At 38.2% G+C, this 23,190-nt stretch overlaps 1 protein-coding gene across 6 annotated transcripts in view; it reads left to right on the top strand.

Moving 5' to 3' along the window:
* SYNE1 (spectrin repeat containing nuclear envelope protein 1) overlaps positions 1 to 23,190 on the top strand; it is a 512,392-nt gene that overhangs the window by 418,255 nt on the left and 70,947 nt on the right. For all 6 annotated transcript variants that reach the window (XM_054558331.2, XM_054558330.2, XM_054558328.2 and 3 more), the window contains 6 exons: positions 24 to 178; positions 1,321 to 1,468; positions 3,478 to 3,572; positions 6,851 to 7,085; positions 8,696 to 8,890; positions 13,102 to 13,227. In XM_054558331.2, coding sequence (XP_054414306.2) covers positions 24 to 178; positions 1,321 to 1,468; positions 3,478 to 3,572; positions 6,851 to 7,085; positions 8,696 to 8,890; positions 13,102 to 13,227 — 954 coding nt within the window. The remainder of the gene's footprint in view (positions 1 to 23; positions 179 to 1,320; positions 1,469 to 3,477; positions 3,573 to 6,850; positions 7,086 to 8,695; positions 8,891 to 13,101; positions 13,228 to 23,190) is intronic.

Below are 23,190 nucleotides of genomic sequence, written 5' to 3'. Positions count from 1 at the left end.
CTACTTTTAAATCTTGCTTCTAGGGACAGATGTTAAAATTCAGCAGCATGGCTCCAGATTTAGACCGTCTAAATGAGCTTGGATATAGGTTACCCTTGAATGATAAGGAAATCAAAAGGATGCAGAATCTGAACCGCCATTGGTCTCTGATCTCCTCTCAGACTACAGAAAGATTCAGGTAGAGTAAACAAGAGACGTCTTGGTTGCTCCAGTTGTGTTGGTCTGGTTTGTGCCTCTGTGTCAAAATACCACAGAATGCGTAATTTATAAAGAACAGAAATGTTTAACAGTCTCACCGTTCTGGAGACTGGGAAGTCTGCAGTCAAGGTGCTAGCAGATTCAGTTGTCTGGTGAGGGCTGCTCTCTGCTTTCAAGAGGGCAGGTTTTGCCGCATCCTCAGGAGGGGAGAGTTACTGTGTCCTCACATAGTGGAAGGCAGAAGGACAACAGTGCTGAACGCTGTGTGAATCTGCTTTTATAAGACCCTTAATCCCATTCACAAAGGAGGAGTCCTCATGGCCTAATCACCGTGTAAAGGCTCCGCTTCAGAATACTACCAACATTCACCATTAAGTTTCATCACCTGAATTATGGAAGGGACACATTCACACCATAGCACCAATGTATCCATAGAATATAAGCTCATGACTTGTGTATGTTTATAAATTCTGGTCTTTCCCATAACACTGACAGAATTTGAACTGAAAGTGGGAAATTCAAATCGTAAAGTCGTTTCTCATGTTTAATGTACTAAATAGCACTTTAATCAAAAAACTCTTTTGAGTAAGAATATATTAAAAGTATATACATAACTTTTATCATTTTTAAAAAGGTGCATTTTAAACTTCTACATTTTTTCAACTTTCTTCTTTTTTTTTTTTTTTTTGAGACAGAGTTTTACTCGTCACTGGAGTGCAAAGGTGCAGTCTCGGCTCACTGCAACGTCCACCTCCCGGGTTCAAGCAATTCTCTTGTCTCAGCTTCCCAAGTAGCTGGGATTACAGGCACGCACCACCACACCCGACTAATTTTTGTATTTTTAGTAGAGATGGGGTTTCACCATGTTGACCAGGCTGGTCTTGAACTCCTGACCTCAGGTGATCTTCTCACCTCGACCTCCCAAAGTGCTGGGATTACAGGCATGAGCCACCATAACCGGGCTCTTTCTTCATGTTTTAAAACATTTTGCCACCTAACATGAAAGCTTTGTGGTGGTCCAATTAGAATTGAACACAGAGTTTATTTAATCTAGTTTTATATGCCAGAGATATAAGAATAAGCAGCAAAATAACCATTGTTCCTTGCCCTTTGTTCTTTCAGCAAGTTGCAGTCATTTTTGCTACAACATCAGACTTTCTTGGAAAAATGTGAAACATGGATGGAATTCCTAGTTCAGACAGAACAAAAGTTAGCAGTAGAGATTTCAGGAAATTATCAGCACCTTTTGGAACAGCAGAGAGCGCACGAGGTAAGTTGTATCAGTAGATTTGGGGGTAATAAGAAATTTTTAGGCCCTTGGAAGATGCTACAAAATGCTGTGTGGGAGAATTAAAATCATGCCCTTGGCACTGAGTGTCTAAATGCATGCATCATTTTGCCTTCTTCCTTAAGCTTGAGGTTTTGATAACTTAATTATAAAAATGTAGTCCTGTTCGCTGCTCTGTGATTGGTTATAAGCACATGTCAGCCTTCAGTTCATTGTAAAGTATAATGTCAGAATTGTGATTAAAGGCTATTTACTCGAGACAGGCAAAGTTGGTGGAATGTGTATAGATAGTTAGAAAATTTTCAAATTGGGTTAGAGACTACTTTAATATTGCTAAGGTCAATTGCTTAAGAGACTATGCTTTGATCAAAAGTCTTTAAAAATTTTGTGATCTTCAAAGAGCATATATGAATTTTATACCAAGAAATCAATCTATCAAATGTCTCCAGGTGTACCTCTTGATTAAATTGCATTATAATTATTTCTTAAGAAACAAAGAGGGAGAAGAACTATATACACAAAGTAAATTAATAAATTTGCCCACTGTTAGTCCTTACGTTGCTATTTACTGGTGTAACTAAGTCGGTTTGTGTATTTATGAATTATATGCACATGGAGAGATAGGTCTTACCTAAGAGAAAAGAAAAACTTAATTCAGAATTTTTTAAATAGAGAATTTAAAGATATCTAAGGTATTTTTAAATCCAGTTTTATTGAATTGACAGATGATGAAATAATAGAAAAAAAACTACAATGAGATTGCATCTCATACCCACAAGGATGACTATAATGAAAAAATAGCAAATGTTGGTGAGGGTGTAAAGAAATTGGAACCCTAATACATTGCTGATGGGAATGTAAAACGGTGAAGCTGCTTTGGAAAACAGTTAACATAGAGTTACCATATAGAGTTACACAGAGTAATCATATAACCCAGCAATTCCACTCCTTGGTATATACTCAAGATAAATGAAAATATGTGTCCACACAAAAACTTGTGTAAGTACATTGTTTATAGGAGCATTAGTCATAATAGCCAAAAGGTGGAGGCAACCCAAATGTCCATCAGCTGATAAATGGATAAATAAAATGTGAAATGTCTATATAATAGAATACTATTCGCAATAAAAAGGAATAAGGTACTGATATATGTTGCAACATGTATGAACCTTGGAAACATTATGCCAAGGGAAAGAAACCAGTCACAAAAGACTACATATTGCAAGATTCCATTTATAAGAAATGTCCAGAGTAAGTAATCCATAGAGACATAAAATAGATTAGTGGTTGCTGAAGGCTGGAGGATTGGGAAGAAATGGGGAATGATTGCTAATGAGGATGGACTTTCTTTTTGGGGCAATGAAAATTCTAAAATTGATTGTGGTAATGATTGTAAAGTCTGTAAATACAATAAACACCACTAAATTGAACATTTTAAATGAGTGAATTGTATGGTATGTGAATTGTTACTCAATAAAGTTGTTTAAAAAAACAGTAGAAATAATTCAAAGGACCTTCTGTTGAGTTTTTTTAAATAGTGAAATAAATTTATTAACCTGATTAAAACTTAAAAACAGTGAGTTTTAAAAGACAGAAAAAGACTAGGCTATTTTTTTTCTTTGACTTCTTTAACGGTCCTAAGCTCTTCTCTATGTTTTGAATATGGACCATATTTTATACACAAAATAAACCAGAAAACAAATTGTGCGTTAACTTACTTTGTTAGGTGTTTTTGAAAGAAAGAAGAGAAATATAATTCTACTTTTAGTCGTCTAGTTTTAGTAAACCAAACACTAAACTTTATCTTTGAGTGTGTCTTAATTGATGATTTAAAAATAAATGATTCCTAAACTGCAGGATTTCACACATTTTCTGATTCAGCTGGTGATAGCTTTCATAGTCTTGTGAAAACTAGAATATTTGGGAAGTTATCAGAGAACTGATCACTAAAATTAGGAACTCTAAAGTATGTTCTTTTTTTTAAATTATAGTTGTTTCAAGCCGAGATGTTCAGTCGTCAGCAGATTTTGCACTCAATCATTATTGATGGGCAACGTCTTCTAGAACAAGGTCAAGTTGATGACAGGTAGGATCTTTGATAAATTATTACAAAGAAAGGTTCCAGTAAATTAGTCATTTTCTTTTTAATGAGCAGATTAGAGGGCATATATCCAATCTTCCTGAGGCAATTGAACTGTAGTGGAGCCTCAGTAATTGGAGGAGAAGCTTGTCTCAATCTCTGAAATAACTGAGTATTGAATCTTTTTAGAGAACTGCTATTATATTATATGAAGGGCATAGAGTAATTGGAAATCACCTAGCCAACCTTCACTAGTCATCTGTAGGAAATGGAATTAATGAATAGATCAGCATGAACCATATCAATGACCTATCAATGGTTTGTAAACAGATGCTTCTAATATTCTCATATAATTACAGAAATTGTTTTTGTAAAAGGAGCATAGAGATCACTAGCCCATCTCTCTTACTTATAGATGAAAAACCCGAAATCCACAAATGTGAACTGATTTGACCAAGGTCACAGAACTAAGTAGCAGCAGAATCAGGCCTAGAGCTCGTGTCTGGTTTTCAGTCAGTACTGGATCATACCAGCCAGCTTTCTCGTGCCATGAGAATTCTTCTGTGTTTGAAAATGGTTTGCTACCTTAAGTCAGACTACATGCTGCCTGAAATCTTTTCTTCCTTTTCATTTACAATAGCAAATTATCTCTTTATTAAAAATGGAGGGGTAAAAATTTAGCTTCTCCCCAGATTTATGGCATGAGAAATGACAATTTCATACTATATTTACATTTCCTAGGAACAATATTTACTTTATCTAATCGACTTTCCGTGGTGATATTTGGAGTATTAGCCTCATGTATTCTATTACATATGTATACCTTTCTCATATTTAGGAACCAGTAGTTGTGACTAAAATTAACTTGATATTTTTTCAAAAAATAAAAAATAAATTATTTTTATTGAGAGTTTTGTCTTTAATGTTGTAGAAGCAATTTCAGTTTTAAGTGGATATTTCTTTGGAAGTACATAAAAGATCTTCATGGTTAAGCTGGAACAACAGAATGTGATATTATATTTATTCAATTCTAAGTAAGCCAAACTTAAATGTGAGCTTTCCTGAGAATTTAAGGCCTTGAAAATAAAACAAATTCAAATACAATTAACTTTTATCTTTTGCTTTATCATTTCTTAGCCAATTCTATAACAATATTATAAATGTTTGAGTCATTAAGTAAAATAAAAATTAAATACTCACATGCAAACCAGCATCTATTAAATTTTCAATACTAACATTTACGGAAAATACACCAAAGAGATGAAAATGGGAGGTTAGACTTGAGGATAAAGAATTTTGAAAGTTGAAGGGAAAAAAAATCAGATTAGAACCTACTAACAATAAGAAGACCCCAGATTGCAAGTGTATTGTGTTCTGAAAGTTAATTTATGAGTTATGTTTTTTAGAGCTTCAAGTTCAGCACAGGGAACAGTGTCATGTTTTAAGTAATTCCTCATGCTGGCAGGTAGTTTGGGACAGCTTGGTTGTATCAAGAGAGGGTAGGGAATCGTAAGAGGCCTTGGATGGTTACCTGGTAGGGAAAGCAAGATTATACGGTATTCTCAAGTCCTGGAGTTGTACATTTTCTGCGATGACAGATGCTTGTAACTTTTAGGGAAGTATCATGAACCTAATTCATCACATTTGAATGCTACTGCATTGATTATATACAGCAGAATTTCCTTTCAAAAACAGAAGTAATCATCAAAATCTAAGTAGCTATCGCATGGATTTTTTTTTTGGAGACAGTGTCTTGCTCTTTCACTCCGGCTGGAGTGAAGTGGCGCTATCTCAGCTCACTGCAACCTCCGCCTTCTGGGTTCAAGTGATTCTCCTGTCTCAGCCTCCCAAGTAGGTGGGAATACAGGCACGCACTACCACGCCCGGCTAATTTTTGTATTTTTAATAGAGACGGGATTTCGCCATGTTGGCCAGGCTGGTCTCAAACTCCTGACCTCAGGTGATCCACCCACCTCAGCCTCCCAAGGTGCTAGGATTAAAGACGTGAGCCACCGGGCCCGGCTCATTATGGATCTGTTTTTAAAATGAAAGGGCATACAAAATTTTTTGCAGGGGCTTTACTTAGTATATTTTATTTTTAATACTTGCTTTGTTGATGTTGTCTGTGTATTATTCACCTTTTGTTTAAGTTGAGGCATTAAATAAGTTTCTAGGACTGACAGCATATTTGGTTACAAAACCAAAGTTTATAGTGGTTCTGGATAATAGGAAGTTTTGAGAAGATACAAGTTCAGAATAGTAAGTCCAATTCAAAGTTGATGCTACCCTCAAGAGAAGAGGACAGTATATCTGAGGAAGAAAAGCAAAACTATTATAATAGAGAAGTGCAAGTATTTAGTATTAAAGTGCAACATTACTTGCACTTTATGTGTGAATAACACTATAATCTACATAGAAACTCATTCTATTTGATGCGGGACAGACCCTTACTAGCCAGTTCTAGAGCCATAAGTTAAATATTAAATAAAACTTAATAAAGAACTACCTATATTTTTTTAAAGCTAGGAAACAGAGAGGTAAGAACACGTTAGAAGATCTGATATACTTTAGCCTGAACTTGAGAAATCTTAAGTAAAATTTATTATTTCTAAATATATTAATGACGTTTATACAGACTATGATAACAAGTTTTCATCTTTCTAAGAATAAAGTGAAGTCAGCCTACAATGTAGAAGAGATAATTCAGATGAATGTCTGGAATGATTTGCTAAAGGTTGGGGCTGTTTATTGTGAGGGAATACTGACAGAGTTTATGGAGTACAGTTTTTAAAAAATCTTTTTAAATTACATAATTTGATTCAAGTGGCTTATGATTCGAACTGAAGACAGAGGTTCTACGTAAGCCTTGTTCCACACGTTTTCCTGCAGTGTGGCCCACAAGACGACATCACCATCACGAGCTGCACACGTTGCTATGGAGCTGCTTAGGATTTGCAGCTATTCCCAGTGCACCTGCAGCTGTCCACTCCTCCCCTCTCATGCTCTCAGGGAGACAGTGAAGGACAATGACCTTATTGTATATTTGCCTTCAACCTATGCTGAGACATGAAAACACTCACCATTTTCAAACACTGGTAGTTTAATTTTAAAAATTAATTGCAATAGACCCAAAACCCGGTAAGAGATCATGGCATGATATTCAAAAAACACCGCCCTAGATCACTTCTCAGGGCTTAGGGTTGTTGACAATGTATACACTGGCTGATTGCGTAACTGCATCCAAGATAACAGTGTTTTTTACCATGTAATTATTTCTTCACTAGGGATGAATTCAACCTGAAATTGACACTCCTCAGTAATCAATGGCAGGGAGTGATTCGCAGGGCCCAGCAGAGGCGGGGGATCATTGACAGCCAGATTCGCCAGTGGCAGCGCTATAGGGAGATGGCAGAAAAGCTTCGTAAATGGTTGGTTGAAGTGTCCTACCTCCCCGTGAGTGGTCTCGGAAGTGTTCCTATACCACTGCAACAAGCAAGGACCCTCTTTGATGAAGTGCAGGTAAGATGCAAAACACAGTGTTCTCACACCTCTTAGGCATTTCCACCACACACTTTACCTTCGCCTCGGTTTTTCAAAAGGACTCTAGAGTGACATTGCAACTGGGACAAACATTGTTCTCAAATGTCAACAGAAATATACAAAATGATTGCAATACAAAGCCCAAATCTAATGGTGAAATGATAGTAAGCCCCAGCCTTTCACAAAGGCTCCTTATACTTCACACACTATGGCCTGCTGCAGCTCACTAAATCCCAGCAGCGATGAAAAGGTAATGGCAAGGGAAGAAAAACTTCGTGTTGCTTGCATACATTTTATTCTTGAGCAATTTAAACATGTAACTTAAGTACTCCAAAGAAGACAGGAAGCCCTGTCCTGTTTGAGTTCTTTGTTCATTTCCAGGTTGCTCCTTACCTTCGGGCGTCTAGCATCTTAGACAGATATCTCCTATCACTCTAGTGAGTTCTTCCCAGTGTATCCAATGGGTTCCTCTTCCCTTAAAGTCACTGTTTTGGTTTCTCTCTCCTCCAAATTTCTCTGAGAGCCCTCATTTGCAGACATGACTTCAACTGCCCCCTGCCAGCAGAGAAGGGGCATATTGGTATCTTCTGGTCATATTTACCTGCTGTACTTTTGACTCGTAAAGTTTCCAACCACCTTTTGGGTTTATGTCTATGTGCATCACAGATGCCTTGTACCCTGTGGGTCCCAGCAGAACCTGTGATCTCTGGACCAACTTTTCTCCCTTTCCTATCACACTTCCAGGAAGTGCCATTAGTCTAGGAATCCTAGAATAATTTGAGAGCTATACTTCTCCTTGTCTATCACCCCCAACTCTAATCTCCCCAACTTTACATCCCTGCTGCCACTGCCTTGGTCAGGTGCTCGTGATTTCTTGCCCAGAGAGACAATAGCTTCCTAATCTTAGTATATCCAACACATACCCTTCTTCCATTCTACTTTTACTTGATTCCTGAGTGCTTTTATTAAAACTTTGATCCAAACATCAATATTCTTCTGTGTACCCCAGTCCCTTTTAGTATAAAAAACAAATTTCTGCAAGATGTGGTCTGGTCTTATCTCCTACCACTCTCTCACATGCCATCCACACTCCAGCCACTGAAAACCGTACTTAGTTTGCTGAATTTATCATATTTTTCTCATATAGTGAATGTGCGCATCCTCATTTCTCTGTGAGAAAGTGTCCTCTCCTCCACTCCTGATCACATTCATCTCACCGCACCAGGTCCTTCTTAATCTGGTGAAGTTCATGTCTCGCAAGACTCACTCAGCCTTTACTGCTTTGAGGAAGCCTCTCTGCCTCTTGATGCGCCCCCTGCTGGGTCAGATGTCCCTCTGTATTCCCACGCATCAATCTTAGAGAGTGGTTATCTTATTGCATCAATTGTACTCACCTTGGAGACAGAAACTAAGCCTGTCTCCATTGTATTCTCACTCATTTATTCACTGGTGCATGCATGTGCAAAGCACCACTACAGTAAATGCTTGCTGGATGAAAGAGGGCAAAAGTTAGGGCCATTTAAAAATCCTTATAGGAAGGAAACGCTGAAAGAAAGAATGAGAAAGTAAAAAGCTATGGTTCCTTTCAGTTCAAAGAAAAGGTGTTCCTGCGGCAACAAGGCAGCTACATCCTGACTGTGGAGGCTGGCAAGCAACTCCTTCTCTCGGCGGACAGTGGCGCTGAGGCTGCCTTGCAGGCAGAACTCACTGAAATCCAAGACAAATGGAAATCAGCCAGCATGCGGCTGGAAGAACAGAAGAAAAAACTAGCCTTCTTGTTGAAAGTAAGTTCAGTTAGAAAAAAACGAACCAAAAAACCCTTTTAGTCGTTGTACTACTTCCTCCCATTGTTATTCTACAAATCAAATAATGCAAAGATCATGAAATAATACCCTGCAGTATTTTGATTCTCTGTGTTTTATTTAAGACTTTGTCTTATCTTGCACAAACTGGAAAAGTTTCCCAATTTTCAGCATTTAATTTTTCAGGACAACCTCCCAACAAAGTAAAGTCTAATAAGACTGTCTAAGCTATGAATTCTGATTAATGACCAGTATGAAACCTTAGCCATGTGATGACTTTTTAAATCCATACAGAAATTCAAAGGGTAGGTTCCACTCCCTAATCTGAGACTCTAAAGTGGTTTTCAAGATTGGTATCTCTTCTTTTATGGAAGGGAAAAACCAATCCAGAAAGATACTCTTGATTTATCTTAGCTGATCCAAGCAAGTTGCCATGAGATAAAATCTGCAGGAGGTATATTAAGCCCTTAGTTGGACACAGATCACATACTGATCCCACAGTAAGTTTTGGAAAATGTAGATTTATCCGGACCTCCCACAATATACTTTTCTCTCTCACTCTCCAATTGCATGTATAATGCATAATTAAATGAGCAGTTTAAAAAGGACAGGGCCTCTAAAATAAGATAACCTCAAGTTAAAATCATGGTAAACCAAGTGACCTGGTTAACTTATCCTATCTAAGCCTCAGTTTCCTCATCTGTAGAGTGGGTATATAATTTCACCACCTCCATGTGGCCATTGTGAGGACTTAATGAAATAATGATAGTGAATCATGTGGTACCTTACCTGGCTCATACTGAGCACTAAATGAATGATAGTGATTATCATAGTTGATGTTATTACGATCTTTAAAAGTAAAGACACCTAAATGTTATGGTCCTGTATATGTTGATAATCACCAGCACTTCAATGAGGGTATCTATTAAATTTGGCCTGTCACATGTTTGAATCAAAGGTAATGACTAAGTTAATAGAAAAGATTTTGCTTTTTTTAAATGCTTAAAGTGTGCATACATACCCATTGGATTTATTCTATTGAATTTTATTTAATAATATATTGCCTTCTGTGTAGTAAGCAATCCATCAAAAATGCCACTGAACATCTATGAAGAACTATTATTTGCACATAGCACAATTTCATCAGTAGTGTAATATGCCGGGTTCATTTTCTTCCTTTTGCTTTTAGGAAAAGATTTAAAACATTGTAACTCATCCTGTAGAGAACATGTTAATTATATATTTTTTTTAATTTGTGATGTGATTTTTGGAGATGTTTCCAAGACTTAATAAGGCATGATGTCTGAGTCACTACATTTGCTTTTCTTGTCTGTCTGTTTGTTGGTGTAGAAAACATCCACTTTAATAGATATTTGCAGGCTCATGACATTAAGTTATTTCCTTATAATTCATGTCATAAAAGGACTTGGTTATAGATTTAGAATCTAAGTCATCCTTGGAAAGAGGAATCCCTCTTCTCTTCTTGTTAAAGTTTATTTTATTTTGACTTTTAACACTACATCCTGTTTGCCTAAGAAGGAATTTATGAATCTGAATTTTGATGTTTATATAGCCTCATTTTAGTCTATCTTTTACCAGCTATAATACTTATCTATATTTAGCTTTTAATACTGTTAGTAAGTATGCCAAATATAGGCATTATAATTCCATGCTCTGTATGTTCACCTTCTTCACTATCATCTCTTAATTTTGTTCTGAAAAGTAAGAAGCTGATCTTTTTTATCTTTCTTTTTTCTTTTTTTTTTTTGTTTGACAGAGAGTCTTACTCTGTCATTCAGGCTGGAGTGCTGTGGTGCAATCTTGGCTAATTGCAACCTCCACTCTTCTGGGTTCAAGTGATTTTCGTGCATCAGCCTCTCAAGTAGCTGGGATTACAGGTGCATGCCACCACGCCTGGCTAATTTTTGTATTTTTAATAGAGATGGGTTTTCATCATGTTGGCCAGGCTGGTCTTGAACTCCTGGCCTCAAGTGATCTCCCCGCCTTGGCCTCCCAAAGTGCTAGGATTATAGGTGTGGGTCACAGCACCCGTGATGATCTTATCTCTTTTAGATCAATAAATTTTTATCAACTGTATGTTGATCAATTTCAGGGTGTTTGATAGTTTTATTGAGAATGTTGTTTAATTTAAGCAGAAAGAGAATCTTTTTGTCTACCCTCACTATGGTTAGCATTGATAAGCTAATTGTAGCCTGGGAACACAAAGATATTTTAAAACAAAGGAGAATTTGAACAACTCTGGCCCTGATAGACAATTTTTTTTGTTTTTTAAGGATTTTTTTTTCTGGTAATTGGGAAGAGGGAATGTGGTTATGCACTCTAAGAAGTTCTATGAAGGAATTTTAAAGAGAAATGAGACTTGTGCCAAATTCTCAGTTCAGTTTTTGAATAAAGACATTTTGAGTAAGGGGGCACTTTAGTTAACACTGCTTCCAGAACATCGTTGTGGTAATAACACCTCTGGGTTGTTATGCTCAAACTAAGGTGTCAGGAGAGAAGTAGAAAGAATCCAGATAAGAAAAGACTGATGATAATGAAAGAGATATTGTGAGGGAAGATGGAACGTGATTTGAGACCATATTGACGACTAAAAATGATTCTCGCCATGATTCTAGTTGTCTTGCTTTGGAATTCTGTAATTCACAGTGTATGAAGTGGCCACTGGGGAGATGAGTGGGGAGCGGGAAGGCCTGGATTGGAGAGTTTGACAAACGGGCAGTGTTGGACAACATGAAGGAGACTTGTTTAGTTCAATTTAATTTTCACTGGCACTAAGACACCGGATATGAGTTAATGTGTAGATAAGGTGCTATAAAAAAGATCAAGCTCTCTTGTGGTTCCTGTCATTTTTTAAAATTCTACTTTTTTATTACAAAAAAATTCCATGTGTCTGATTTTTAAAAATTAGGTAATAATTGAACTATGCAGAGTAAAAAATGAAATTTCCCTTATCGTACCATCCAAATTATCCTATATTCTCAAAAGGTAACTAACCATTGTTACCAGTTTGCTGTGTAACCTTTCAAAACATAACCACACAATAGATGTTTTATTTTGTCAGTACATAGAGATCTACCTCATTCTATACTGCCAATCTCTACAACCCGCCCTGGCCTATTCCTCTCCAGAGCACTTACCACTACTTTGCATATTAGATACAGATTTCTTAAATTGTGCATTATCTCTCTTCTTCTACATCTTAATTTACGTGGGTTTTTATGTATTATACATTTAATCCTTTGCTATGTATGTTTCAGCATGAACAAGATAAAGCCAGTCAAAAATGCCATGCTTTTGTAGTATGTGTTTCTCTTTCTGTAAGACATTCCATATCCTCTTTTTTTTTAATCCTTTATAGTACATTTGGGAAAGGGTAGACATTGGATGCAGTTATGGATGGGGTTAAGAAAGAGACAAGGTACTGAGATTATTGTCCTACCTCTGCAGATAGATGTGGATTCAGATAACATTTTTGGGTACCCATAATATTCCGGTCATTGTGCTTGATGCCTTGACACTCATTGCTTCCTTTGGGCTCCAATAAATATGAAGAGTTAGTATTTTTTCCATTTCCATAGGGAAAATTGAAACATAGAGCATTATCTGCTTAAAGCCACACAGATAATCAGTAACAGAGTCAGTTTTGAACTCAGCTCTTCTGATGACAATAGCATATTGCCTCCCCTGGCAATGAGTGTGGGCACACTTTCATATTGTTCATCAGCACAACTTTCTTCTTTTTTTTCTTTTCTTTTTTTTTTTTTTTTTTTTTTTTTGAGGCAGAGTCTCACTCTGTCACCTAGGCTGGAGTGCAGTGGCGTGATCTCAGCTCACTGCAACTTCTGCCTCCTGGGTTCAAGCAATTCTCCTGCCTCAGCCTTCCGAGTAGCTGGGATTATAGGAGCCTGCCACCATGTCTGGCTAATTTTTGTGTTTTTAGTAGAGACAAGGTTTCACCATGTTGGCCAGGCTGGTTACAAACTCCTGACCTCGAGTGATCCACCCACCGCGGCCTCCCAAAGTGCTGGGATTACAGGCGTGAGCCACCACACTCGGCCATCAGTGTAACTTTTATTCTTTCTCTAGGAATGAAGAAGAGTGTTTCTTTTCTTTTCTCCCCCAATTTCCTACATCAAAAACATCTATGCTATTTGTTTTTATTTCCATGATAGGACTGGGAAAAATGTGAGAAAGGAATAGCAGATTCCCTGGAGAAACTACGAACTTTCAAAAAGAAGCTTTCCCAGTCTCTCCCGGATCACCATGAAGAGCTCCATGCAGAACAAATGCGTTGCAAGGTAAATTACTGAACTGAGATTTTCACGGTCACCTATCTGTATGCCTCTGCTGGAATAATGTCTTTGGGGCCATAATCCAGTCAAACTGTTAGGTTATCTACATGCAGATACAAGATCCTAGTGTATGATATAAGGGCAGGCAACTCAGGTGAACCTTGTATTGCTGATTTATTGCAGTTGATGAAATTATAGACTAGTTTATGGATTACTCCAAGGAAGCAAATGAAAATTTAAAACACATTAAAAGATATTTAAAAGCTGAGTCAACAGCAATAAAGTCATCTTTTTAAAGCATCGACACTGGGGAGTCATTCTACCAGAAGAATCTACTCTACAAGAAGGAAAAAAAAAAGGATCAACAGCCTGGAAAATCTGCAGACAGTGGCCCTCTAAAGAACACACCCTGCCCTTTAGACCATTATGCAAGGAAAGAGGGAAAAATAGCTTATCTCAGTGACTGCGTAGAGACACACAATCCCTAAATTGCTCAGGGCTCTAAGTACTTAAAGATTATGATCAACACTTCAAATGGTACTTGGAAGCAAGTCAGTAGCTAATACAGACCACTCCCTGGATTATGAGCTCACAGAGACCAACACAATTCAGTGGCTATAAGATTCATGCCTTTCACATCTTTGTAGCCAAGTGAAATGTCCAAACAGCAGTTCTTTGCTGAGCAATAGGCTGATCATATCAAAAGTACTTTTAAAAATGTTTTTCTTTCAAATTAAACATGCCCTTATGTTCCCCAGTCATTTGCAAATTATTGCTCTAGGGTAATTCTGTTAAAAATTCACATATACTTAAATGACTTGGGTTTTAATTAGAAATTCTCTGCCTCACTTTGGCAAAGAAATCCTAAGCGTTTAAGAGATGATAATTGTTAAAGAGGTCTAGAAATCATGAAAAGTGTGGCTATAAGAATTTTTTCTTCAGTTGTAAAATCTAAGGATATTATTTGAAACTTGAAAAAGGCAGATATAGGAAAATTAAAAGGTAGTATATTTTACATCATGGATGGAAAGTGAAAGAAGTACTATCTTGAGCTATTACGTTCAGAAGTATGCAATGGTTACAAAGATTAAAAAGCGCATTTTAAACCTGTGATGATAAATTTATTAAAAATAATTAAAGAAGCCAGGTGTGGTGGATCACGCCTGTAATCCCAGCACTTTGGGAGGCCAAGGCAAACAGATCATTTGAGACCAGAAGTTCAAGATCAGCCTGAGCAATATGGCAAGACCCCATATCTAAAGAAATTTAAAAATTAACCAGAGTGGTGGTGCTTGCCTGTAGTCCTAGCTACTGGGGAGGCTGACGCAGGAGGATCACTTAGGAATCTGAGGCTGCAGTGAGCTATGATCACACCACTGCATCCAGCCTGGCTGACAGAGTGAGACCCTGTCTCTAAAAAAATAAATAAAATAAAAATTATTAAAGAAAACTTCTGCAAAGCAGGAATGGGCATTTATTAGGGGCTGTGACTATATTGGTGTTATCTCATTTGGCATTAACACAAGCTCATGAAAACATTTATTATTGCCCCTTTTCAGATGGGAAAACTGAGACTTCTGAAAATTTAATAACTTTTCAAAGTCAGTAAATATCTGGGTTGCCTGTATCTACAGGCTATATTTTTGCCACACTGACTCGTTTAATGGGTTGGTATACTGTGTTTCTGAAACAGTTGGTTTTTGGTGGTGGTGTTATTATGTATTTTTTTTTTAAATCCATATACAAATCTGATGCTCGAGTTGGGGGTAGAAATTGGTGTGAAAAGTGGAAAATCTTTCCAGTGGTATAACAATTGAATATGTTTAGGAGTATTAGCAGAAATGTTGCATATTTAATTAACCTAGATGGTTTTGTCTTTCAGCCAAATACTGTTGCCATGGGGCGTCATTTTTTATCTCCCAAAAAACATGACAGTTACAAACACATGCTGCTATTGAGTGTGTAGATTTAAAAAAATGTATTTTAGTCTAGTCCTGCTACTCTTCCCCAAACTGCCCTTAGCAGCAAAACAAGGCAATTACCTGGAAAATTCAGGCTAAAATCTTGTTTGCCTAAATTGCCTGGGAAGTTAGCCTCAGACAGCACCGCTAATTGCCATTGCCTTTGGAAACCTTTCTACCGTGTAAAGACACATAAAGGGAGGAGAAAAGGCACATGAACTACTCTATTTATACACAAAACTAGCTGGAATCTAAAAACAACAGCTGGTTGTACAAATTGCAAAACTGGTAATTGGTCAAAATATTGTAAAAACTAATGTCAACTCATTCAAATATTGCTATATGAATTTTTTTTCTTAAATCATTCCCCTAAAAGACAAGGTACATAATCTTTTTTTAGTAACTTAAATGTCTGATCCTGCAGAAAATGTATTGGGTGCATTGTTTTAAATTGAGTAGTAACAGCAACAGATCTTCTCAGCTATTACATTATAAGCATAGATCACAGAATGTAGCAACTCTATAGTGTTTGAAAATGAAAGTTAAATTTAGGTGTCTATTTCTAAAAATATTTCATCAGTGTGATCAGCAATTCAGGACAAAAAGAAAGGATAAGTTAGAGGTTTATGAAGTCAGTCTAAAGTAAAGAAGATCAATACAGTGACTAAACTTCAATTTAGGAAAAAAAAATTTTTTAATCAATAAAATGATAAGTAGATGGCAGAAAGATTCTGCAAGCAATCATACTTTATCAGAAGGACTTAGCAATTTATCAAATTATGTGGAAACAAATGAAATACGGGCAAACCTCATTTTATTGCACTTTGTTTTAGTGTGTTTCACAGATACTGTGTTTTGTTTTTTGTTTTTTTGGGGTTTTTTTTGTTTGTTTTGTTTTGTTTCTTTTTTTAACAAATTGAAGGTTGTGGCATTGCTGCATACAACAAGTCTACCAGCACCATTTTTCCAACAGCATGTGCTCACTTTATATGTCTGCATAATTTTGGTAATTCTTACAATATTCCAAACTTTTTCTTTACTGTTATATTTGTTACAGTGATCTACAGGCAGTGTGATCTTTGATGGTACTATTGTAATTAGTGGCACCACACACTGTGCCCATAGAAGTCAGCAAACTTAATTCATAAATGTAGCATGTGTTCTGATTGCTCCACCAACAATGTTCCCAATTTCTCTCCTCCTCTGGCCTCCTTATTTGCTGAGACACAACAATATTGAAATTAGGCCAATTAATACAGTGGCCTCTAAGTGTTCAATTGAAAAAAAACTCATGTCTCTCACTTTAAATCAAAAGCTAGAAATGATTAAGCTTAGTGAGAAAGACATGTCAAAAGCTGGAATAGGCCAAAAGCTAGGCATCTTGTGCCACAAACAGCCAGGTTGTGAATGCAAAGGAAAAGTTCTGAAAGGAAATTAAAAGTAATACTCCAGTAAATGCATGGATGAGAAGAAAGCAAAACATCCTTATTGCTGATACAGAGAAACTTTGAGTGGTCTGAATAAAAGATCCAACCAGCCACAACATTCCTTTAAGCCAAAGCCTAATCTGGAGCAAGGTCGTAACTCCCTTTAATTCTGTGAAGGCTGAGAGAGGAGAAGTAACTGCAGAAGAAAAGTTGGAAGCAGGCAGAGGTTGGTTCATAAGTTTTAAGGAAAGAAACCATCTCCATAACATAAAAGTGCAAGGTGAAGCAGCAAGTGCTGAAGTAGAAGCTGCAGTAAGTTATGCAGAAGATCTAGCTAAGATCATTGATGGAAGTGGCTACCCTCCCTCCCTCCCTCTCTTCCTTCCTCTTTCCTTCCTTCCCTGTTTCTTTCCATCTTTCCTTTTATCCTTCCTTCCTTCTCCCCTTCCCTCCCCTCCTCTCCCCTTCCTGACAGAGTTTTGCTCTTGTTGCCCAGGCTGGAAGGAGATCAAACAGCCCTATGTTGGAAGAAGATGCCATTGAGAAATTTATAGCTTAAAATAAGTCAATGCCTGGCTCGAAAGCTTCAGAGAAAAGGCTAACTCTCTTGTTAGGGGCAAATGGAGCTGGTGACTTAAAGTCAGTGCTCATTTAACATTCTGGAAATCCTAAGGCCTTTAAGAATTATGCTAAATCTACTTGTGCTCTATAAATAGAACAACAAAACCCAGATGGCACCATATCTGTTTACAGTACAGTTTTACTGATATTTTAAGTCCACTTTTGAGACCCACTGCTCAGAAAAAAAAGGCTTTCTTTCAAAGTATTACCGCTTCTTGATAATGCACATAGTCACCCTAGATACCTGATGGAGATGGAGATGTACAAGACTAATGTTGTCTTCATGCCTGCTAGCACAATATCTATCCTGTAGCCCATGGATCAAGGAATAATTTCAACTTCCAAGTCTTATTATTTAAGAAATACACTTTGTGAGGCTATAGCTGCCATAGATAGTGATTCCTATGATGGATCTGGGCAAAGTAAATGGAATATCCTGTGGAAAGGATTCATCATTGCAGATGGCAATAAGAACATTTATGATTTTACCTGAGGAAGCAGAGCAAGATGGCTGAATAGAATTCTCCACTGACTGTTCTCCCTGCAGGAACACCAAATGTAACAACTATCTACATAAGAAAGCATCTTCATAAGAATAAAAAATCAGGTGAGCAATCACATTACCTGGTTTCAACTTCATACTACAGAAAGAGGCAATGAAGAGGGTAGGAAAGATAGCCTTGAATTGCCCACACCACTTCTTTTCTGTGCCCCAGTGGCAGCCACATGGCATGGAGAGAGAATCTGTGCATATCGAGGAAGGAGAGCCCAGCAATTGCTCTGCGTTGCATTGGAGCTCAGTGCTGCCAATACCAGGCAGAACTCAGCTGATGCCCACGGAGGGAGCATTTACACAAGACCTAGCCAAAGGGGAAGCTCCCATCCCAGCCAACAGAATCAATCTGAGTTTTGACAAGCCCTTGCCACCATGGGCTAAAATGCTCCAGGGTCCTACATAAATTTGAAAGGTTGTCTAGGCCACAAGTACTACACTCCTAGGTGGGTCCTAGTGCTGTACTGGGCTTGGAGCCAATGGACTTGGGGGTACATGACCCAGTGACACACCAGCAAGACAGCTAAAGGAGTTGTTCTGCCAATCCTCCCCCAGCCCCAGGCAACACAGCTTGCAGCTCCAAAAGACACCCCTTCCTTCTGCTTGAAAAAAGAGGAAAGAGTAAAGAGGACTTTGTTTTGCAACTTGTATACCAACTCAATTACAGTAACATAGGGCACTGGGCACAGTCATGAAGCCTTCATTCCATGCCCTAGTTTCCAGACATTTCTAGACACACCCTTGGCCAGAAGAGAACCTGCCGCATTGAAGGGAAGGACCTAGTCCTGGCAAGACCTATCACCGGCTGACTAAAGAGCCCATGGGCTCTGGATAATCAGCAGTGTAACCAGGTAGTACATACTGTGGGCCTTGGGTCAGATTCGGAGACATGCTGGCTTCAAGTGTGACCTAGCACATTCACAGCTGTGGTGGCTATGACGAGAGTCCTCTTCTGCTTGTGAAAAAGAGAGGCAAGAACAAAGGGGACTTTGTCTTGTAACTTAGGTACCAGCATAGCAACAACAGGGAAGAGCACCAAAGAGGCTCCAGGGGTACTCAATTCCAGGACTTGGCTCTTGGGTGGCATTTCTGGATCTACCTTGGGCCAGAGGGGAGCCCACTCCCCTGAAGGGTAACTTCCAGGTCCGGCAGCATTTACCACAAGCTGAGTTGAAGAGCCCTTCGGCCTAATGTAAACATCAGCAATGGCCTGGCAGTATTCCCCATGGTTCTGTTGTGGCAGTGGACATGGGGAGGGACTTCTCAGCCTGGGACAGGGAAGGGAAGAGTGGAAAGGACTTTTTCTTATGGTTTCGGTACCAGCTTATCCACAGTAGAACAGAGCACCAGGTAAATTTCTAAGGTTTCCAACTCCAAGCCCTGGCATCTCTGGACCACCTGGGGCCAGGGGGAACTCACTGCCCTGAAGAGAAGAACACAAGCCTGTATGGCTCCTTCACCTGCTGATTGTAGACTCCTAGGGCCTTGACCAAGCATAGGCAGTAGCCAAATAGTGGTTACAGTGGGCCTTGGGAGAGAGCCAGTGCTGTGCTGGCTTCAGGCCTAACCCTAACCCAGTACTATTCCAGTAGTGGTGGGGGATCCACAGGGGTACTTGTAACTCTCCTCCCCTGCAGTACCAGGCAACTCAGCACAGAGAAAGAGACTCTGTTTGTTTGGGAGAAAATAAAGAAAGAGAACAAGAATCTCTGCCTGGTAATCCAGATAATTCTTCCAGGTCTTATCCAAGACCACCAAGGTGGTTCCTCTACCAGTCTGCAAGAACCACAGTGTTAGTGGGCTTGGGGTGCCCCCAATGCAGATTTGACTGCAGTGACTAAAAACTTAGGTCACAACACCCAAGTCCCTTCAAATACCTGGAAAACCTTCCCAAGAAGGGTAAATACAAACAAGTCCCAACTACAACTACAATAAATACCGAATTCTTCAATAGCAAGACACCAGCAAACATCTGTAAGCATCAAAACCATTCAGGAAAACATGACCTAACCCAACCAACACCAATAAATAAGACACCAGGGACCAATCCTGGAGAGACAGATATATGCAACCTTTCAGACAGATAATTCAAAATAGCTCTTTTGGGCTGGGTGCAGTGGCTTACACCTGTAATCCCAGAATTTTGGGAGGCCGAGGTGGGTGGATCACCTGAGGTCAGGAGTTCGAGATCAGCCTGGCCAACATGGAGAAACCCTGTCTCTACTAAAAATACAAAAATTAGCTAGGCGTGGTGGCACATGCGTGTAATCCAAGCTGCTCAGGAGGCTGAGGCATGAGAATCGCTTGAACCCAAGAGGTGGAGGTTGTATTGAGCTGAGACTGTATCACTGCAATCCAGCCTGGGTGACAAAGCAAGACTGTGTCTCAAAAAAAAAAAAAAAAAAAGAAATTTAAGATAACACAGAGAATGAATTCAGAATCATATCAGATAAATTTAACAAAGAAATTGAAATAATTAAAAGGAATCAAGCAGACATTCTGAAGTTGAAAAATGTAATTGACATATGGAAGAATGCATCAGAGTCTCTTAATAGCAGAATTGATCAAGAAGAGGAAAGAATTCATGAGCTTGAAGTAAGCTACACACTCAGAGGAGACAAATGAAGAAGAATAAAAAACAATGAAACATGCCTACAGGATCTAGAAAATAGCTTCAAAAGGGCAAATCTGAGACTTATTGGCCTTCAAAAGGAGGTAGAAAGAGAGATGGGGGTAGAAAGTTTATTCAAAGGGATAACAGAGAACTTGCCAAACCTAGAGAAAGATATCAATATCCAAGTACAAGAAGGTTATAGAACACCAAGTAGATTTAACCCAAAGAAGATTACCTCAAGGCATTTAATAATTAAACTTCCAAAAGTCAAAAATAAAGAAAGGATCCTAAAAGCAACAAGAGAAAAGAAACAAATAACATAAAATGGAGCTTCAGGACATCTGGCAGCAGACTCTTCAGTGGAAACCTTACCAAACAGGAGAAAGTGAAGTGACATTTTTAAGGTGCTGAAGAAAAAACCTGTTACCCTAGAATAGTATACCCAGTGAAAACATCTTTCAATCATGAAGGAAAAATAGACTTTTTCAAACAAACAAAAGCTAAGGGATTTCATTAACATCACACCTGACCTACAAGAAATACTAAAGGGAGTTCTTCAGTCTGAAAGAAAAGAATGTTAATGAGTGATAAGAAAGCATGTGAAAGTGCAGAACTCACTGGTAATAGTAAATACACAGAAAAACACAGACTATTATAACATTGCAATTGTGTTGTATAAGCTATATCTTTTTTTTTTGTTTTTCAAGACGGAGTCTCACTCTGCCACCCAGGTTGGAGTGCAGTGGTGGGATCTTGGCTCACTGCAGGCTCTGCCTCCCGTGTTCGTGCCATTCCCCTGCCTCAGCCTCCCAAGCAGCTGGGACTACAGGCACCCACCACCACGCCCGGCTAATTTTTTGTATTTTTTTTAGTAGAGACGGGTTTCACCATGTTAGTCAGGATGGTTTCGATCTCCTGACCTCATGATCCACCCATCTTAGCCCCGCAGAGTGCTGGGATTACAGGCATGAGCCACCGCGCCCGGCCTGTATAAACTATATCTTAAGTAGACAGATGAATAGATGAGCTGATCAAAAATAATAACTACAACAACTTTTCAATATATAGACAAGTATGATAAGATATAAATAAGAAACAACATGGCTGGGCATGGTGGCTTGCACCTGTAATCCCAGCACTTTAGGAGGCCAAGGTGGATCACTTGAGGCCAGGACTTTGAGACCAGCTTGGTCAACATGGCAAAACCCTGTCTCTAACAAAATTATAAAAATTAACCAAGTGGTTAACAGTATGCCCATGTAGTCCCAGCTACTCGGGAGGCTGAAGCACAAGAATTGCTTGAGTCTAGGAGGCAAAGGTTGCAGTGAGCTGACAAAGTTAAAGTGTAGAGTTTTTACTAGTTTTCTTTTTGCTTGTTTGTTAGTTTGCTCATTTATGCAATCAGTATTAAGTTATCTTCAGTTTAAAATAATGTATATTAAGATATTATTTGAAAACATCATGGTAACCTCAAGTCTGAAAACATTCAGTGGATACACAAAAAATAAAAACCAACAAATTAAAACGTACCAACAGCAAAATCACCTTCACTGAAAGGAAGACAGGAAGGAAGGAAGGGGGAGAAGACCATATAAACAACCAGAAAAAAACAAATAATAAAATGGCAGTAGTAAGTCCTTACTTATCAATAACAACATTTAATATAAATGAACTGAACTCAAAAGACATTGAGTGACTGAATGGATTAAAAAACATAAGACCCAATGATCTGCTGCCTGCAAGAAACACACTTCATCTGTAAAGACACGCATAGACTGAAAATAAAGGGATGGAAACGATATTCTATGCAAATGGAAGGCAAAAAGGGCAGGAATAGCTATACTTATATCAGACAAAATAGGTTTCAAGACAAAAACTGTGAAAAGACACAACGAAGGTCATTATATGATGAAAAAGGGGTTAATTCAGCCAGAGGATATAACAGAAGTTATAACATTTGTAAATATATATACACCCAACACTGGACCACCCAGATAAATATATAATATATATTTATATGTTTGAGAACAGCCTGGTGAACATGGCGAAACCCCGTCCCTACTAAAAATACAAAAAAATTAGTCGGACATGGTGGTGTGCTCCTGTAGTCATAGCTACTTGGGAGGCTGAGGTGGGAGAATCACTTGAACCCAGGAGGTGGATGTTACAGCGAGCCAAGATCACACCACTGCACTCCAGCCTGGGTGACAGACTGAGACTCTGTCTCAAATAATAATAATAATAATATACATTTAGTTTTTTTCCTTGGTTTTCTGTCACTATATATGCTCATGTATCAAGGTATATAAAGCAAATATTATTGGAGCTAAAGAGAGACGTTAGACTCAAATACAATAATAGCTGCAGTCTTCAACAGCCCACTTTTAGCATTGGACAGATCATCCAGACAGAAAATAAACAAAAAAACACTGGAGTTAATCTGCACTGCAGACCAAATGGACCTAATAGATATTTACAGAACATTCATCCAACAGCTACAAAATACACATTCTTCTCCCCAGCACATGGATCATTCTCAAGGATAGACTATATGTTAGGCCACAAAACAAGTCTTAAAACATTCAAACAAAAGTGAAATTATATCAGGTATCTTCTCTGATCATAATGGAATAAAACTAGAAATCAATAGCAAAAGGAATTTTGGAAAATATACAAACACACAGAAATTAAACTATATGTTTCTGAATGACCAGTGAGTCAATGAAGAGGTTAAAAAGGAAATAGAAAAATTTCTTGAAACAAATGATAATGGAAACACAACATACCAAAACC

The sequence above is a fragment of the Pongo abelii genome, chromosome 5 (genome assembly GCF_028885655.2).
Source record: "Pongo abelii isolate AG06213 chromosome 5, NHGRI_mPonAbe1-v2.0_pri, whole genome shotgun sequence".
Taxonomy (NCBI): Eukaryota; Metazoa; Chordata; class Mammalia; order Primates; family Hominidae; genus Pongo; species Pongo abelii.
This window is presented reverse-complemented; position numbering and strand designations above follow the sequence as displayed.